This window comes from Penicillium verhagenii, assembly GCF_028828195.1.
Source record: "Penicillium verhagenii strain IBT 33310 chromosome Unknown utg000002l_segment0_segment0, whole genome shotgun sequence".
In the NCBI taxonomy this organism is placed as follows: domain Eukaryota; kingdom Fungi; phylum Ascomycota; class Eurotiomycetes; order Eurotiales; family Aspergillaceae; genus Penicillium; species Penicillium verhagenii.
The window spans coordinates 693,261-707,775 of record NW_026643166.1 but is presented as its reverse complement, the minus strand read 5'-3'; the positions used below and the strand labels follow the sequence as shown (position 1 = coordinate 707,775).

The following is a 14,515-nucleotide window of genomic DNA, read 5'->3' as shown; positions in this document are numbered from 1 at the left end:
GTCGCGGTCATGGATGAGGGTATGGCCGATTATAATACCGCTCCGGGTGTATGGCCGATTCACCCGGTGCCAGACAGAAACAGCCCTAGAGTCAGATCTTACTGTTACTTAACTACTAGGCCCGTATCTTTATAACTACTAGGGTATTGATATTATTCAAATGTTGTTGAGAACAAAGTGTATATAAACTGGAATAGATATAAGAGTGGGCTTGAGGATGGACCTGAGAATGGACTTGAGAAGGGACCTAAGAATGGACTTGAGAAGGGATTTGAGATGGAACTTGAGTGAGGATTAAATGGCTAGGATTTCTGCCTGCTTTCTTCTACTTAGGAACTATATATTATTTTTTAGTGACAGTTTTTTGATGCTGTAGCTTGAAGATCTGCTAAGTGAGATCTTTAAAAGCGGTGGTAGAAAGCGGTCTAGAGCTGTTGCTGCCCGAGGCAGATTCAGACATATAAAGGCATCGATTAGTTCAGATTAGGCTTAGTGCATCATATGATCCGTGTTAGCATGAGAGTGACTGACAGATCCACAATGTAGATCTGGGAGACGAATGGTAATGAGGAGGAGGAAGGAGCAACTGTGTGATATTTCTTCTCAACCAAGGGGATAGAGAGGAAAAGAGGGAGAGAAGGAAAGGAGAGAGAAGCTCTCACTTCCCGGACTAACTACCAACACCAACACTAACACACACACGCCAGTGACCAAACACACACCAACACACACGCGTGACGCGCTGCAGCATGACCAGGAGCAGAGCATGTCAAGTCATATGGTTCAATTCTCCTGACAGTGACCCGTGTTTAGATTAAATCCCTTTTTCTTTATTGTATGGAGACTGTAATAGCAATGAGAAAGCGATCAACCTGATTGTTATTGAAGTGGAAAGAAAGGACTTCTCCTCTACCGGTGCATTAGCCTATATGGGTAAGTCTCCTTACTCCCTTTTCCTCTGATCTAAAAAGGTTCTAATATATGTTTTGCTCTAGCATGTGTTCATAAGGAGAGTAAGAAGCGTCCTGACCGAAAGGCCACTGTCTACGAAGTTGTCACTGATGGAGACAAGTGGCGGTTTCTTCGGATCGATGAAGCTGGAAAATACTCGCTACCCGTGGAACTCTAGGCCCACGTGCAAGGAGGGCCGACTGCTTCTCGAATCGCGACACTGCTCGGCTTCATAATGAAGTAAGCTATGCTTCTTTCACCTGTGGCCTCCAGAGTACACTCTTTGAAAGCAGGTATCCATAGAGGATGATGAGCTGATGTAACTGCTGTATGAGTAGCTTCTCTACTCTTCAAAGGGAAAGAAACTCTTATATTACTATTCCTTATTCCATTATTGTCGTCTCTCTTTCTTTTTCCTTCTTTAAGATTGGTTACATTTAAAATCCGGACGAGGCTGGTGAGACTGTGTATAAGCTATTGTATACACTATATGATGACGGGCTAGTGTTCCCGATCTGCTATTCGAAATAGATGGGCATCGGATAGGGCGGTCGTCCAGCGAAGCGAAGGCTTTGGGCAATACTAATGATAACTCAGAATATTAAAAAACATCATCCATTGACTTTGAATGTTCATTTACCAGGCTCATAAATACCACCTTAGTATGAAGTTGGTCTGGTTAACAGACGATATAAGGAATGTCAATATCGAGTCTAGCTCGTAATGATGGAGAATAAAAGAAATCGAAAAGAGTGATAAGGATTGAAGAAAAACAAAAGTAGCCGACAAGCCAGGGCTCGGTATAGTTATCTGTGCACTCTGACATTAGCGTACATATACAAACATGAAACGACGAGAAAAGATCGTCCCTTCCACCCAAAACTCTTCAGGTACGGAGTGCAGGGTTCAATCTGTAAAGTCCTCTAACCGAAGCATTGACAGAGAACTATCAAATCTAGACAGGAACAGCCTCAAACAATGCATTAGCTCCCACTCCCTGGTTATCCGCTCGCCACACCTTAAGAACCTTGAACTGAGCACGCTCCAAAAGACTAAACCACTGCTTGTCCGTCCGCTCCAGGGACGAAAACATAGTCATCATAAGAAGATCAACGCTGGCACTGAAGCGGGGAACACCAGTCTCAGGCACAGTATTCTCATTAATCAGCAGCACAGAATCCTCAGCCATCGCTTCCCGAATACGTTGTAGGGCCCGTAGAGCCTGCTTATCAGGCCAGTCATGCAGTACAGTACGCATATAGTAGGCCTTAGCGCCACGGACGGGCTGCGGGTCAAACATGCTATAGCCCTGGGCGTCGATCCCGGTGAGCGGGGCCTGGATATCCTGAATAACCTCGGGTAGGTCCTGCACGATAAGACGACCAGTGGGATTCTTCTTTTCCTTGAAGCGGGTAAGGTCATGACCTTTGCCACCGCCAATATCAACCAGAAGCACGCGGTCTGCGTCACTGCCTAGTCGTTCTTCCCAGGGGTAGAAATCGTACCACTGCTCCCCTTCTACCGTTCGGTTACCGTGTTCCATGACAGTATTAAAGGCGTGCTGATACTCAGGGTTCTGCGCCAGCCATTCGAAATGGTGCAGTTTAGTATCAAAAGCACTCTGGAAGGGGGTATCGTAGGCGTCATCCGGGGTCTTGTACCCTCTAGCTTCCAGAAATTCGGGCACACATGCTGTAGCCCGTAGATTCATGTGACTATTCATGAAGGAGGGGGGAAAAACAGTTAGCCATGCCTGTCATTCCATTTTTCCTTATCAAAATAAGGAGAACTTGGGCTACTCACAAGTTTTTGATCACCTCGCTAGGTGAGGCGCCGGTTGCGAAGGCAAGCGCCAAGGGCTGGGGCTTGTATTTATCTTTACCGGTCTCAGTAAAGAGACGGTTTCCGTTAAGAAGCCTCATGATTCGAACTATGTTTGAAGCGAGGAAACCGGTTAATAAACTGGTATATTCCAATCCAGGAAGCAATTAACAGTGGTTATAAGATAATCCTCCTACCTAGTAGTTCCCTATCGCCTTTGGTCTTTTCGTTCAACTCGTCGATAGTCAATTCAGCACCGGCGGTGGCGGCAAACGCATCAAAAATTCCCATCCCAATCCCAGTTCGAATCGCAACTAGGGGATGCGCCTACGACGAACTTCGGGTCAGTAAAGAATTCTTCAACAGTTCAGAGAGTACTCATAGACTTGCCGCCCAGCAGATAGCCATAAGGGACTGGACAGGTAGTTCGACGACCCCGCGGACTTTTTCCAGAGCTTCGAGGAGCTGGAATCGCGCCGGATCCGGGATATCATCGGCGGGTGAGAGCTTAGACAAGGCTGCATTGATAGCAGCCGTCAGTTCGGCAACCGTGTCGGCCATTCTAGATTAATATTTAAGAGAAAGAGGAGTTGTGGAGAAGGAACTTAGAGGAGGAGAAAGGAACAATTTAAGCTCAAGTCAATGCATTGATGTTGATTGAGGGCCAATTCTTAACACAAGTGAGCCGGTCTATAATCCTCCTTGATCTGTCCCCCTCCTTCTAATTCAATGTCACAGCCCTGGAGCTGAGAACGAAATGAAAACCGTGATTGGTTGGTGTCACTGGTGGCCTGATACTGACGGCGTTCAAAAATGGGGGCCAAAGCTACTTCCAAGATTCGTGGACCGTGGCGCCTCAACACAGTGACTCTCATTCACTGACCGTACGCACTGATATACCAGCAGTCGAGCTGAGGCCCAGGGTGAGGGGAAAAGAACCGCAATTTATCCATTCAGCTCTACGACGCCATCTTTGGTGTAAAAGACCCACATGCATTTGCACTCACCTGCACCAGAGGGGCAGATCTATTGGTAGATATGGAGAAAATGGAAAAGAAGTCGAAATCAACTCAACTAAACCCCAGTGAATGATAACGATGGGACTCGGCAGCTTCTTTGTTGATAGGCAGAGGCTAGAGCCGCAGGCCCGGGTATTATATAATCGACACGTGATCTCATTTCGCCCAGCGCTCCAGTGGAGATGAAGTCGATTCTTTTGCCGAGTAACACAGGAATGCTTGAACTTTTGTCTAGTTCGTTCACAAAATGAACGGGGACAAGCGTCCAAATGTCAGCTTTGTGCCTGAACCCCTGCTGGCGGCAGCCAAGGTGGGTGCTCTGAGTGGTTAGTTTTGACCCGCGCTAGCTCCCATGTTCCTGTCTTACTTGTGCTCACTACCATATTTATTTAGGGACTGCTGGGTTGGTCTATGGAGGAGTGGCAGGAGTCATCAAATCTCCAAATCCAGTGATTCATTCTCTGTCCTGCGGAATCCACTGGTTTGCATGTGGCTCAACTTTTTGGTGTATGTTCAAAGCCCGATTCATTACCCTTTCAACCACCTAGACACTGATTTTATATGTTCAGGGCTACGGAGCAACATTATCAAGTCTCAATTCCAAGACCAAGCCTCCCCACAAGAACGGGCATATGTCAGCGCTTTCTCCGGAGGAATTTCCGGCGGAGTTGTGACTAGACTTATGGGTATCTATAATTCCCTAAATTTAGTCGCATTATGTGATCACTGACCAATATTTAGGTGGCCGACTAATCCCTGGTCTTGTTGTGTTCTCATTGCTTGGTTACTGTGGTCAAAGTGCCTTCAACAGACTTGATACATGGCAAGCGGAAAGGGTACAAACCCCTTCTAAACCATTTTTCCAGCGGATGGCCGATAGCAAATGGATTCCTCTCCGGAATTTATCCGATGATGAGTACCGTGGGATTCTTAGTGAGAAGCTCCTAGGTATTGAGGCTGAGATTGCACTTCTTGACGAAAAGATCGAGGAACTTGAGCAGGCACGACCGGAGTCTACTGATCCCACCAAAAAATAATCCCACCTTCTATCCTTGCACACCGCGGCTTCCAAAGTTCTGTCGACCATTCAAATGTTGAGATCACGTTGGGGATCTGGTCGGAGTCTGTACCAGTGCACAGACATTATCCCTTGACATTTTTCTGGGGACGGGCACATGCACATGTGTGCAGCAGTCTTACAAGGTTGTGTCAGATTTTACCTACTTTTCATTATGTGTCAGGTTCTACGGATAACCGGACAAGTGGGTAAATAATTGTATGTATAGTTGTATGATACTAGATTGTTGAAGCCATTGTATTTTTCCTTCTATTTTTCTTCCATTGAATCCACTTTCAGGTCCGTCCAATTTGGGGAAAAGGGGGGATCGAAGCACCCGAATCATGGAACGCCGATCGCGAGTCATCAAGAAGCCCCACGGTACTGGCAAAGTTGAAATGACGAGGTAGCCCAGAGCCAAGAGATTCTTGTATGATGAGATAGAAGGCTTGGAAGGATTGGTTGAAAATGAGGAGACTGATTAGGGGGGAAAAAAGGCCAGTAATATAGTAGTAGAGTGCATGCAAGTCAAGAGGGTCCAGAACTCCGAGAAAAGCCGGTTTGGAAGGTTCCGCTTAATGGTTCTGGCTTTCTCCGGCGCGTCCGAACCATACTTGTCATTTTCTACAGCTCCAGTATGATCTACCCATCCGCTTCGATGGGGTCTTCGTGTTACTGACAATTCTGGAGCTTTTGCCCCGTTCTTGGCTTTCGCGCGAAATTGAACACGCAACACTTGATTTCTACTTCAATCTCACCCCTCTACCAAGTCTAAAGAGAACACACGACACCTTTCTCTCTCAAAAAATAGTGGAGGATACCCGGACAGCTCAGTATTTCGATCGACATAATTGAAGAAGAAAAGAATCCCCGTCAATCTACTCAATGTTCTTTGTGCTGCGCCGTGTCTCTGTTCGACAGATCAGCCCCTGCTGATCGCGACTCGCGATGACCCTCTTTAATCCGACCTCGATCCTCGTCGGCTTCCTACTCCTATACCTGTCGTCCTTCTTCGTCTTCGCGATCGTCCGCATTGCAACCGGAATCTCCATCCAACGGATCGGTTACTTTTCCCTCCGTCGCATCGCATATACCCCGAAGGAAGGCCTGCATATTGAGATACGCGGACTCGGCTTCTCATTACACCCCCCGTCCTTCGCGCAGCCAACATGGATCAGTATTCGGTTGACAGAATTGAAGGTGAAACTGGATGCAGGTACACAGGCAGGGGGCAAACCGGAAGCCCCTCGAGACATTTTAGGATCCCTGAGCCCTGGAAGCCCCGTCCCTGACGACAGCACGACTCCCGACTCGACAACCCCGCGGAGTAAAACATGGAGGACATTGAGCCGGCTGAAGGAGCGCTTGAAGCGACTGCATCGACAAATCAACTGGCTGGCCCTTGTTGATATCTCAGCCATGAACACGACCGTCCAATTTGTCGGCGCCGGTCAAATACAGGTGGGGTCGTTGTCGCTGGCGGTGGACACCCGGAGTAAGATGGTCGAACGGGGCAAGCTCTTTCGCCGCAAGAAGGACATGTCCCAGGAACAGCGCCCGGCGGAATGGATCATGAATGTTCAAAATGTTCTTCTCGCCGTGGATGGCAGGGAGCCAACCGAGATCTTGGATAACGTTGGTGTGAACCTCCATGGGTTACTTTATAAGGACCTTGAAGGGTTACGGGATGCCTCGATCGCGCTGAAGATTGGTCGACTGCACGTTCCTTACGATGATATCAGCATGCTTCTACGACGTATCAAATCCGCTCAGAAACCACCCGCCAAGGAGCCGATGCGCGGGGAGACGGATGACGAGATCTCATTTGCCGACTTCGTGGAGGAGCTTGACAAGCCCGGCAGTCGGAACGATTCAATTGTACAGACTGTGGCTGATTCAAAGGAGTTTGCTAGCTCTCTTCTGCGGGGAATTCAGGAGATCCAGGTCGCTCTTAGCTTCTTCCGGGTTTCACGAAGTCTTGGATCTCTTTCTGCAGACCAGAGCCCCGTTTTCGTGAATGTGGTATCCCACGAACTGGGTATTGATCTCCATAGGATGGACCAAAAGAGCCCGGAGCATCGTATGTATTTCCAATCAACCGACGTTGCCCATCAAGCACTACTCGCCGCCATTTCCCTGTCTGTGAGCTTGGATGACAACTCAGGAGAAACCGATAATGTTCTTTACGTTCCTATGGCCACCACAACCATCAAGACTACATTGCCATCGAAGACAGTGAGTGCCTTCGAGGACGAGAACCCAGAGGAGCGAAACTCCAATATCCTCTTCGCCAACTTAGTTATCACGTCACCATCACTCGACATGCAACCTCAACATGTGTCTCGACTCTTGAAACTGGCACAAGCGCGCGCATCTTCTCCTCGAATCAAGAAGCGGAGCAACCACCAGTTGATTACCCGTTTACTTCCCAAGGCGACCATTAAGTTGTCTGTTCATGAACCCGTCATTCGATTCGTCCTTCCAATTGAAAAAGAGTCGGGCACTCCGGATGACTACAACCTCCTCATTTCATCTATCTCTTCGATATCGCTGGATATTGAATCATCTCATTCGTCCGAGGGTGGCGCCCATTATTCCCTTTCAGCCATTTACCGTGTTGCATCTCACAAATTTTACTACCAGACCCCTGCTGGTAATAAACACAATTTACTTACGACCGAGAGCCTGGAGTTCAAGGCCCATCTCAATGCAAGCCCGGAGGTCAAGGTCATTGCTTCGGGAGCCTTGAATGACTGCTCGATTCATATGATCAATGGGGACGTCAATCGCGGAATTCGCGAGGTTCTTGAACAATTCCGGATGCATCTGCAACCTCAAAAGAAGGTTCGAATGCCACCGAATGAACGCAAGACGAGCCCATTAAGGAAAATCCCCCCATGGCTTCTTCAATTCACATTCGAGTCTACTGGTCTCAGCCTGGAAGTTGCTGGAGTGGACAAGCCTGTGTCTGGTGTCTCTCGCGGTGTCTCTTTGCAGTTACAGTCTTGGACAGCAGAATACAAGGTGGTGCAAGAGACTGAACACAATGTTGGTAGTATTGCCAGGAGACGTACTTCCAGTCAATCAATTAGCGACGAGTCGCCGTTCAGGTTCACTCCAACATCGCCCCCAAAGACTATGCAGCGTGGTACAGAGCGTGGTGCCACTGATGGCAGACGACTCGCACTTCATGCGCGAGGCTTTGACGGTTTCGTGATCGAGTCTGATGATTATCTCGAACCCGAGCCGTTTGTCTCTCTACCCCGATTTGAGATTGCCTTGAGCACTCATAGCGACCGGCTCGGACCTGTCCTGCACATTAATTCAGTCTTTAAAGGGATTTACCTGCAATATTCTCTCTACCGGTTTTATTGTCTTGGTGTTGCGATTTCCGTGCTTCAGGACGTTTTCAAACCTCTGCCACAGGACTCCGATTCCAATAAAACGAAACACAGGGGAGAGCCAAGCATATCGATGCCACCGCCTCCATACTCTCCCTCATCATCATCGAAAAATGAGCTAATCACCATGGACGTGAAAGCGACTGTTGTTCAGCTCAAAACCAACCTTCCCGCCGATCCTCCAATGATGCTCCAGATTTATGGCCTGGCGGGTGGTTCACAGCGACTTTCAACTCCTCATGTCAAGGCAAATCTAGTCCGCATCCATGCCGAGGCCCCTAAGCTCAAGGGTGTTTGGGCTAGAATTGGCAGCATGAACAATGTTAGACTTGACTTCCGCAAGATGAAATACAAGCAGGGCACAGGGTTGGTTGAGGAGAGGTCAATCGATTTGTGGGCCGACTTTATCCGAATCGGCGTCCCGCATCATATGGTAATGCATCGAATTTTCGATAACATTATCAACACTTCAAAGGCTTTCAAGCAATTACATCATCGCTTTAAAAACCGCTGCAAGGAGTTCGTCTCTGTTCGAGAGCCCGAGGGACCGAAGAAAGTACCGAGAGTGTCACTTCGCACCAAAGCTCTTCTCTTCGAGCTTGAAGATGACGCCTTTGAATGGAAGCTGGGTTGCATCTACCGAACCGGCTTGGTTGAACAGATTCAGCGATGTGCACGCGAAGAAGCGTTCATTTTGAAAGCGCAGAAGGTTAGAGAACAGGATCAACGCCGTGCTTCGTCAAGGCTACGGGCGAGATCCAGTCATCGAACCTTGCGCAGCGAACGAACTAGTCAAGATACTCGCAGAAGCAAGAGCGCGGATACGCGAACCAAGAAAGAAGAACCAGCTCGTGGTCGTGCCCGCAGATATCGCTATGACACTGAAGGCGAAACATGTTTGACAGCGGAGCAGAAGATTTCAGTGGATGCTGCCTGGAACCGCCTTCAACAACATAATGCTCAAGTCTGGAAAGAGAAGATCGATGCTGCTATGAAGTTCCAGGGTACATCTATCAAAGAAGTCCGAAACTTATTCTCTGGTGCAGATGAACCGCCTGACGATGCCAAGGAGACCGAGACCATTCTTGCAATCCCAAACAGACCAGGCTTGCTTTCTGCTCTGATTAGCGATGTGAATCTTGTGATCGATAAACCTTCGTTCCCGATTGATGACTTCCCAAAATTCCTCAACCGTATTGGCAAGGGCATGCCTATGTCGATGAAATACGGCTTACTCGTTCCCATGAGCTTCAACCTGGAGATGGGCGAAGCGCGCGTCAACTTGCGAGACTACCCCCTGGACCTATTGCATGTCCCAGCCCTTCGTCCCGGACAGTCTCCGAGACTTCCTAGCTGGTCCTTGCGAACCAATTTTGTCATCGCTGAAGAGTATCGTGACCACGAATCTGCAAGACAGGTCGAAGTAGAGCTTATTCCCTCTGCTACAGCGAATGATGGGTCTCACGTCGATCCGTTCCGTATGAAAGTTTGGCGGTCAGTGAGTCCTGTGAAGACATATTCTGATCCGATCATTGAGATCAACACGAGCTTGCCTACGAGCATCTCCTGGGGAGTGTCGTACCAGCCCGTAATTCAAGACATGATGAAGATCATTGAGGGTTTCACCAAGCCTGAAATTGATCCATCTGACCGGGTTGGCTTCTGGGACAAGATCCGTCTAAGCTTCCACTCTCGCATCAAGGTGCTCTGGAAGGAAGACGGTGATGTTCATTTGCGCCTCAAGGGCTCTAGAGACCCTTACGTTGTCACAGGATTCGGAAGTGGCTTTGTTATGTGCTGGCGAAGGGACGTCAAGTGGGAGCTTCATTCTAACGATGACCCAATGGAGTTCATGAGCGTGACAAGTGGAGAATATGTGTTGGCGATTCCGGATTACAGCGCAGAAGCTCGATGGGCAAACGAAATGACCACAGAAGACGCGGATACCAGTTCACAATCTAGCGAGCAGAAGAATGCCGCCTACTTCAAGAAGGTCATCATGAAGCTGTCTGGTGACGTAAAATGGGCTGCTGGGTTAGTCTTCGAGCGTGATATTGACGCTGACTCAAGATCCTTCGCATTCAAGCCACATTATGAGGTTATTCTGAAAAACCCCAAATTCATCACCGAAGCACAGCGTGCCAACTACGATGCCTATCGTGGCTTCCGGAGTGACCACATTCACCTGTCTGTATCGATTATTGCACCTCAAAGCAGGAACTGGTCTGTTGATGGTGTCCAGCCATCTTCAAGTTACAACACTACTCACCTAAGTCCCCGTTTCTTTACCCACTTTTTCAGTTGGTGGTCGCTCTTCTCCGGTGTCATGTCTCTCCCTGTTCGCCAGGGTCCGCTCTTCCCCGGCATCACGAAAACCAGCAAGAAGTTCAATCGTCATTTGGCGACCGTCAAATACAAAGTTCTGCTTGCTCCTTTGTTTGTAGCGCACATCTATAAGCACAAGGACCGTGAAGATTATGGCGAGGATGCCGTGGCAGCTACTGGTATCAAGGTTCGCCTTGACAGTTTGAAGCTTGATATTCATCAACGCCGCGAGCAGATCAAGACACAAGCCCGTGGCCACTCCAAACAGACCAAGACAAGTGCGATGCGCATCAATCAAGCTCTCATTGACTTGCAATCAGCCGACTTCCGGGCTGTTTCTGCTAGCATCGAAGGCACTTCATCAGAGGACATTGAGAAGAATAGAGATGACATTATATCATCCTTCCAGCAACCTGTGGCCTCAGTTGATCTATCTCGCTTTACGATCCCCGATCAAAACCTGGACTGGATTGATATGGACGATTTTGTCGAGCCAGACTGGATTCTTCCCCAAGAGTCAAATCCCAAAACACAGATTCTTCCGCTTGCATTTACCCCGCGCTTCACTTACTTCCGCCAAACGGACCACGGTGATGTTGGGCCCGAAGAGACCGGCTACAGTACCTTTGGGAACGAACCGACCCACGACTGCGTGATGTCTGATACAAACGAGCCTCGCCGTGTCCAGATAGAGTTGATTAAGGATCGTCTCGCGACTATTGAAGCCCAGCTCCGGAACTACGATCGTAATATCGGGGAACTCGAGCTCAAGATGATGAAAGATGTCGATCATGACCCTGGCTTGAAGACTCAGCATGAGACTTTAGTTCGCCAAGCTGAATCTCTTTCCAGGCGGCGAAAGTTCTTGACATCAACCCTGAACCGACTTGAGAAGCTCCTGGCACGCGATGAACGGACGCCTCAGCGAAATAGGCTTGGAGTCAATGCTGCGCCTAGCGAGGCCTCTTTCCGCACAGGAAATGACGCAGACTCTACTGCTGACGGTCGCTCTGGCATTGATGGCATATATTCATCTGCCAATGATGAATTTTCTAGCGACTTCAACAATCGTTTTATGATTCACAACGTGCAGTTGAAATGGAACAATTCGCTTCGGAATATCATTCTCCGGTATAGCCACCAAGTGAGCCAGCGTCGAGGCTTTGTTTACTACATGTCTAGACGGGCTGTCAAGTTCATTCTCGACATTGTGGACGAGCAGAGCAAGGGCAAAAAGAAGCACTGCAGTGTGCCCAAAGAGCAGCCTCGAAGCGACAACGAGGAAGAGGACGTGGAGGATCGCATTGAACAGCTTCTAAATGATGCTAAGCGCTACGTCAATGCTGAAGAACATGAGCCAACCGATTCCAACACCGACTCACCTCAAGACTCTGACAATTCCAGTGAAGTCATTGCGCCCGAGTTCACCCCGCAGAACAGCTATTATCTCCGACTTATTGCCCCTCAGATCCAACTACTTAGCGAGAAGAATCCTAAGTCGGTGCTAATGGTGGCGGCCAAAGGAATGGAGCTCAAAGTTGTGTCAATCATGGACAAGGAGCGTGTTTCAGACGATGTTAGCGGATTGGTTCAACGTCGTTTCTCTCTTGAGATGGACGGTGCACAATTCTTCGTTGCAACCCAGAAGAATCTCATGGCGAACTTGCAGTTGTATGCTGGTAACAAATACGGCAATGTTCCCGGATCTGCCTGGCCGCCTTGGTTGACCCTTGAGGCCATGTTTGATTTCGAGCTGAACCCCTTCGGATTTTCTCGAATCGTGCAAAAGACTTCGGCTAGCCTCCGCTATGACAAGTACAACAACCTTCGGTTGAAGTACAACGAAGAAGTAGGCAAGGGTCACCACGAAGAAGACCGTATGGATCAAATAAGTGTCGACTTCCCCCACTTCCGGGCTATCTGCGATTCTGCTGAGTATTACTCCATGTATATCATTGTCTTGGATCTTATGCTATACAGCGAGCCGCTCGAGAAGATCCGAAACGAACGCCTAGAAAAGATCATGCTTACTTCCGATTTCAGCGATCTTCGTGGCACTCCAGAGATGGTCTTCAAGCTACAATCACGCATCCGCCAGCTGGAAGAAATCAAAGACTACTTCCAGATCAATGCCAAGTATCTGGACAAGCAGGGTTGGGAAGACCGACTAGCCCTGGAACGTGATCTTTCTCAATGCGAGGACGAGCTGTTCTTCATGATGAAGGCCATCACCACCTCCCAAAGACGTGCCGAGCCTAGTTCGTCTGTCACAAACGGCGTGCTGCGTTGGAGCATTTCCGCAAGCGAGGTAGTGTGGCATTTGATGAACGAGGCGTCTGCTCCATTAGTGGAATTCCAGCTTCAGAATGCTGCATATGAACGAACAGACAATACTGATGGATCCAACCACAATCTCGTGGCAATTGAAAGACTGAGCGGGTTGAACCTCTTGCAAGATGCGATCTATCCCCAAATCATTGCACCTTACCTTGATCAGCCTCGAGCCTTGGATGATTACATGCTAAGAGTGAAGTGGCACATGCTGGAAGCTGTTGCTGGAGTTCCCGTGGTTGATAACTTTGAAGTATCTCTCTTCCCACTCAAGATCCAGTTGGAGCGTGAACTTGGGCAAAAGCTCTTCGAGTACGTCTTTCCCGACGTGGACTCTGGTCCATTTGAAAATGGCGGCCTCTCGTCTTTCATGGATAAGAATATGAAAACCTTTGATGATTCGGATGATGAGAACGATGCCGACTCCAAAAACCCGTCAATCGCTCAATCAATTAGTGCCGACGATGACAGCACATCGATTGATGACCTCTCTATGAAGGGTCCTGGATCCATTGAGCTCCGTCTGCAACCGACTCTCTCACTTTCCGAGGAGGGCAAATCTAGTCGACGCCCGAGCCATGTCAAGGGCCTTGCCATGACTCCTATCCATAGGAGTAATACGCATACTCGACTGAGCGTCCCCGATTCCTCTCGGCAATCAGGTCGTCCGGCGACCACTGGTGGCTTGTCGAAGAAAAAGTCTACTGAAAGCATACGCATGCTAGTCAAGCAGCCCACAGATAGATCTCTTTCTAGCCAAAGCGCCGGCGAAGAAAGGAAGAAGTTCGCCCTGAGCAAACCGAAGGGCGGCAAATCCAAGGAACCGACTGATGACCTGTCCCAAATGATATACCGAGCTTCGAACTACATGACCCTTGCGCACGTGAAGGTACACGACGTGGTTCTTAGCATGAGTTATAAGGGTAAAGGCGAGCACAACATTGAAGATCTCCACGACTTCGTTTTCCGTCTCCCTGTTCTGGAGTATGGAAACAAGACATGGTCGAATCTAGATCTTGCCCTACGTCTCAAGAAGGATGTCATCAAGGCTCTAATTTCGCACGCTCCCGCTATCCTTGGCAACAAGTTCTCTCACCACCGTCCTTCCAAGCAACAACAGAAGAAGCTCCGCGAGCTTGCATCCTCATCTCAACTTCTCCCTAACGCGGGCAACCTGATGAACAACCCTGCGCGAAGCAACCCTGCTAGCATGATCAGCTTTGACTCCAATAGCGAGTACTCCGAATCGCCGTCGCGAAGGTCCATGCAGTCGAATGCTTCGCCATTGGCGAGGTCGGTGTCACTGAGCTCTGATATCCACGATAACCATGATCCTCCCATTTCCGATTCGCGATCTGCGAGTGGTGTAGATGTGGATTCTCGCTGGGAGGTTTGTATTGCCCTTTCTTAATCAAACCAATCAACTTCATTTACTAACTCATTTCCTAGGAATCACGTCGCTTTGTCAATGCGCCGGGAAGACCTAGGACTGCCGGCCACACCGTGACTACCGTCGAAGCCGGCCGTGCCGAGCAGGAGGATACTAGGTAAGAAATACTCCTTTCCCCCAAGCATCCACCAGAGAACGGAATACTAACATTGTATCCTGC

The 14,515-nt window shown here is 48.9% G+C and overlaps 4 protein-coding genes across 4 annotated transcripts; 2 read left to right on the top strand and 2 right to left on the bottom strand.

Annotated features, from left to right (window-relative positions):
* Positions 1 to 1,906: 1,906 nt before the first annotated feature.
* Positions 1,907 to 2,873, bottom strand: N7466_000261 (O-methyltransferase; the record flags this gene model as incomplete). Its single annotated transcript, XM_057159659.1, has 2 exons — positions 1,907 to 2,666; positions 2,755 to 2,873. 2 exons carry the CDS (start codon positions 2,871 to 2,873, stop codon positions 1,907 to 1,909), a joined length of 879 nt encoding a protein of 292 aa, XP_057025907.1.
* A 277-nt stretch (positions 2,874 to 3,150) lies between these two features.
* N7466_000260 (O-methyltransferase) lies at positions 3,151 to 3,333 on the bottom strand (the record flags this gene model as incomplete). The annotated part of the gene is made up of 1 exon (XM_057159658.1): positions 3,151 to 3,333. The coding sequence occupies one exon, from the start codon at positions 3,331 to 3,333 to the stop codon at positions 3,151 to 3,153; it is 183 nt and encodes a 60-aa protein (XP_057025906.1).
* A 705-nt stretch (positions 3,334 to 4,038) lies between these two features.
* Positions 4,039 to 4,828, top strand: N7466_000259 (uncharacterized protein; the record flags this gene model as incomplete). Its single annotated transcript, XM_057159657.1, has 4 exons — positions 4,039 to 4,117; positions 4,185 to 4,298; positions 4,361 to 4,477; positions 4,533 to 4,828. 4 exons carry the CDS (start codon positions 4,039 to 4,041, stop codon positions 4,826 to 4,828), a joined length of 606 nt encoding a protein of 201 aa, XP_057025905.1.
* A 968-nt stretch (positions 4,829 to 5,796) lies between these two features.
* Positions 5,797 to 14,456, top strand: N7466_000258 (FMP27 family protein; the record flags this gene model as incomplete). Its single annotated transcript, XM_057159656.1, has 2 exons — positions 5,797 to 14,295; positions 14,355 to 14,456. 2 exons carry the CDS (start codon positions 5,797 to 5,799, stop codon positions 14,454 to 14,456), a joined length of 8,601 nt encoding a protein of 2,866 aa, XP_057025904.1.
* Between the last annotated feature and the right edge of the window lie 59 nt (positions 14,457 to 14,515).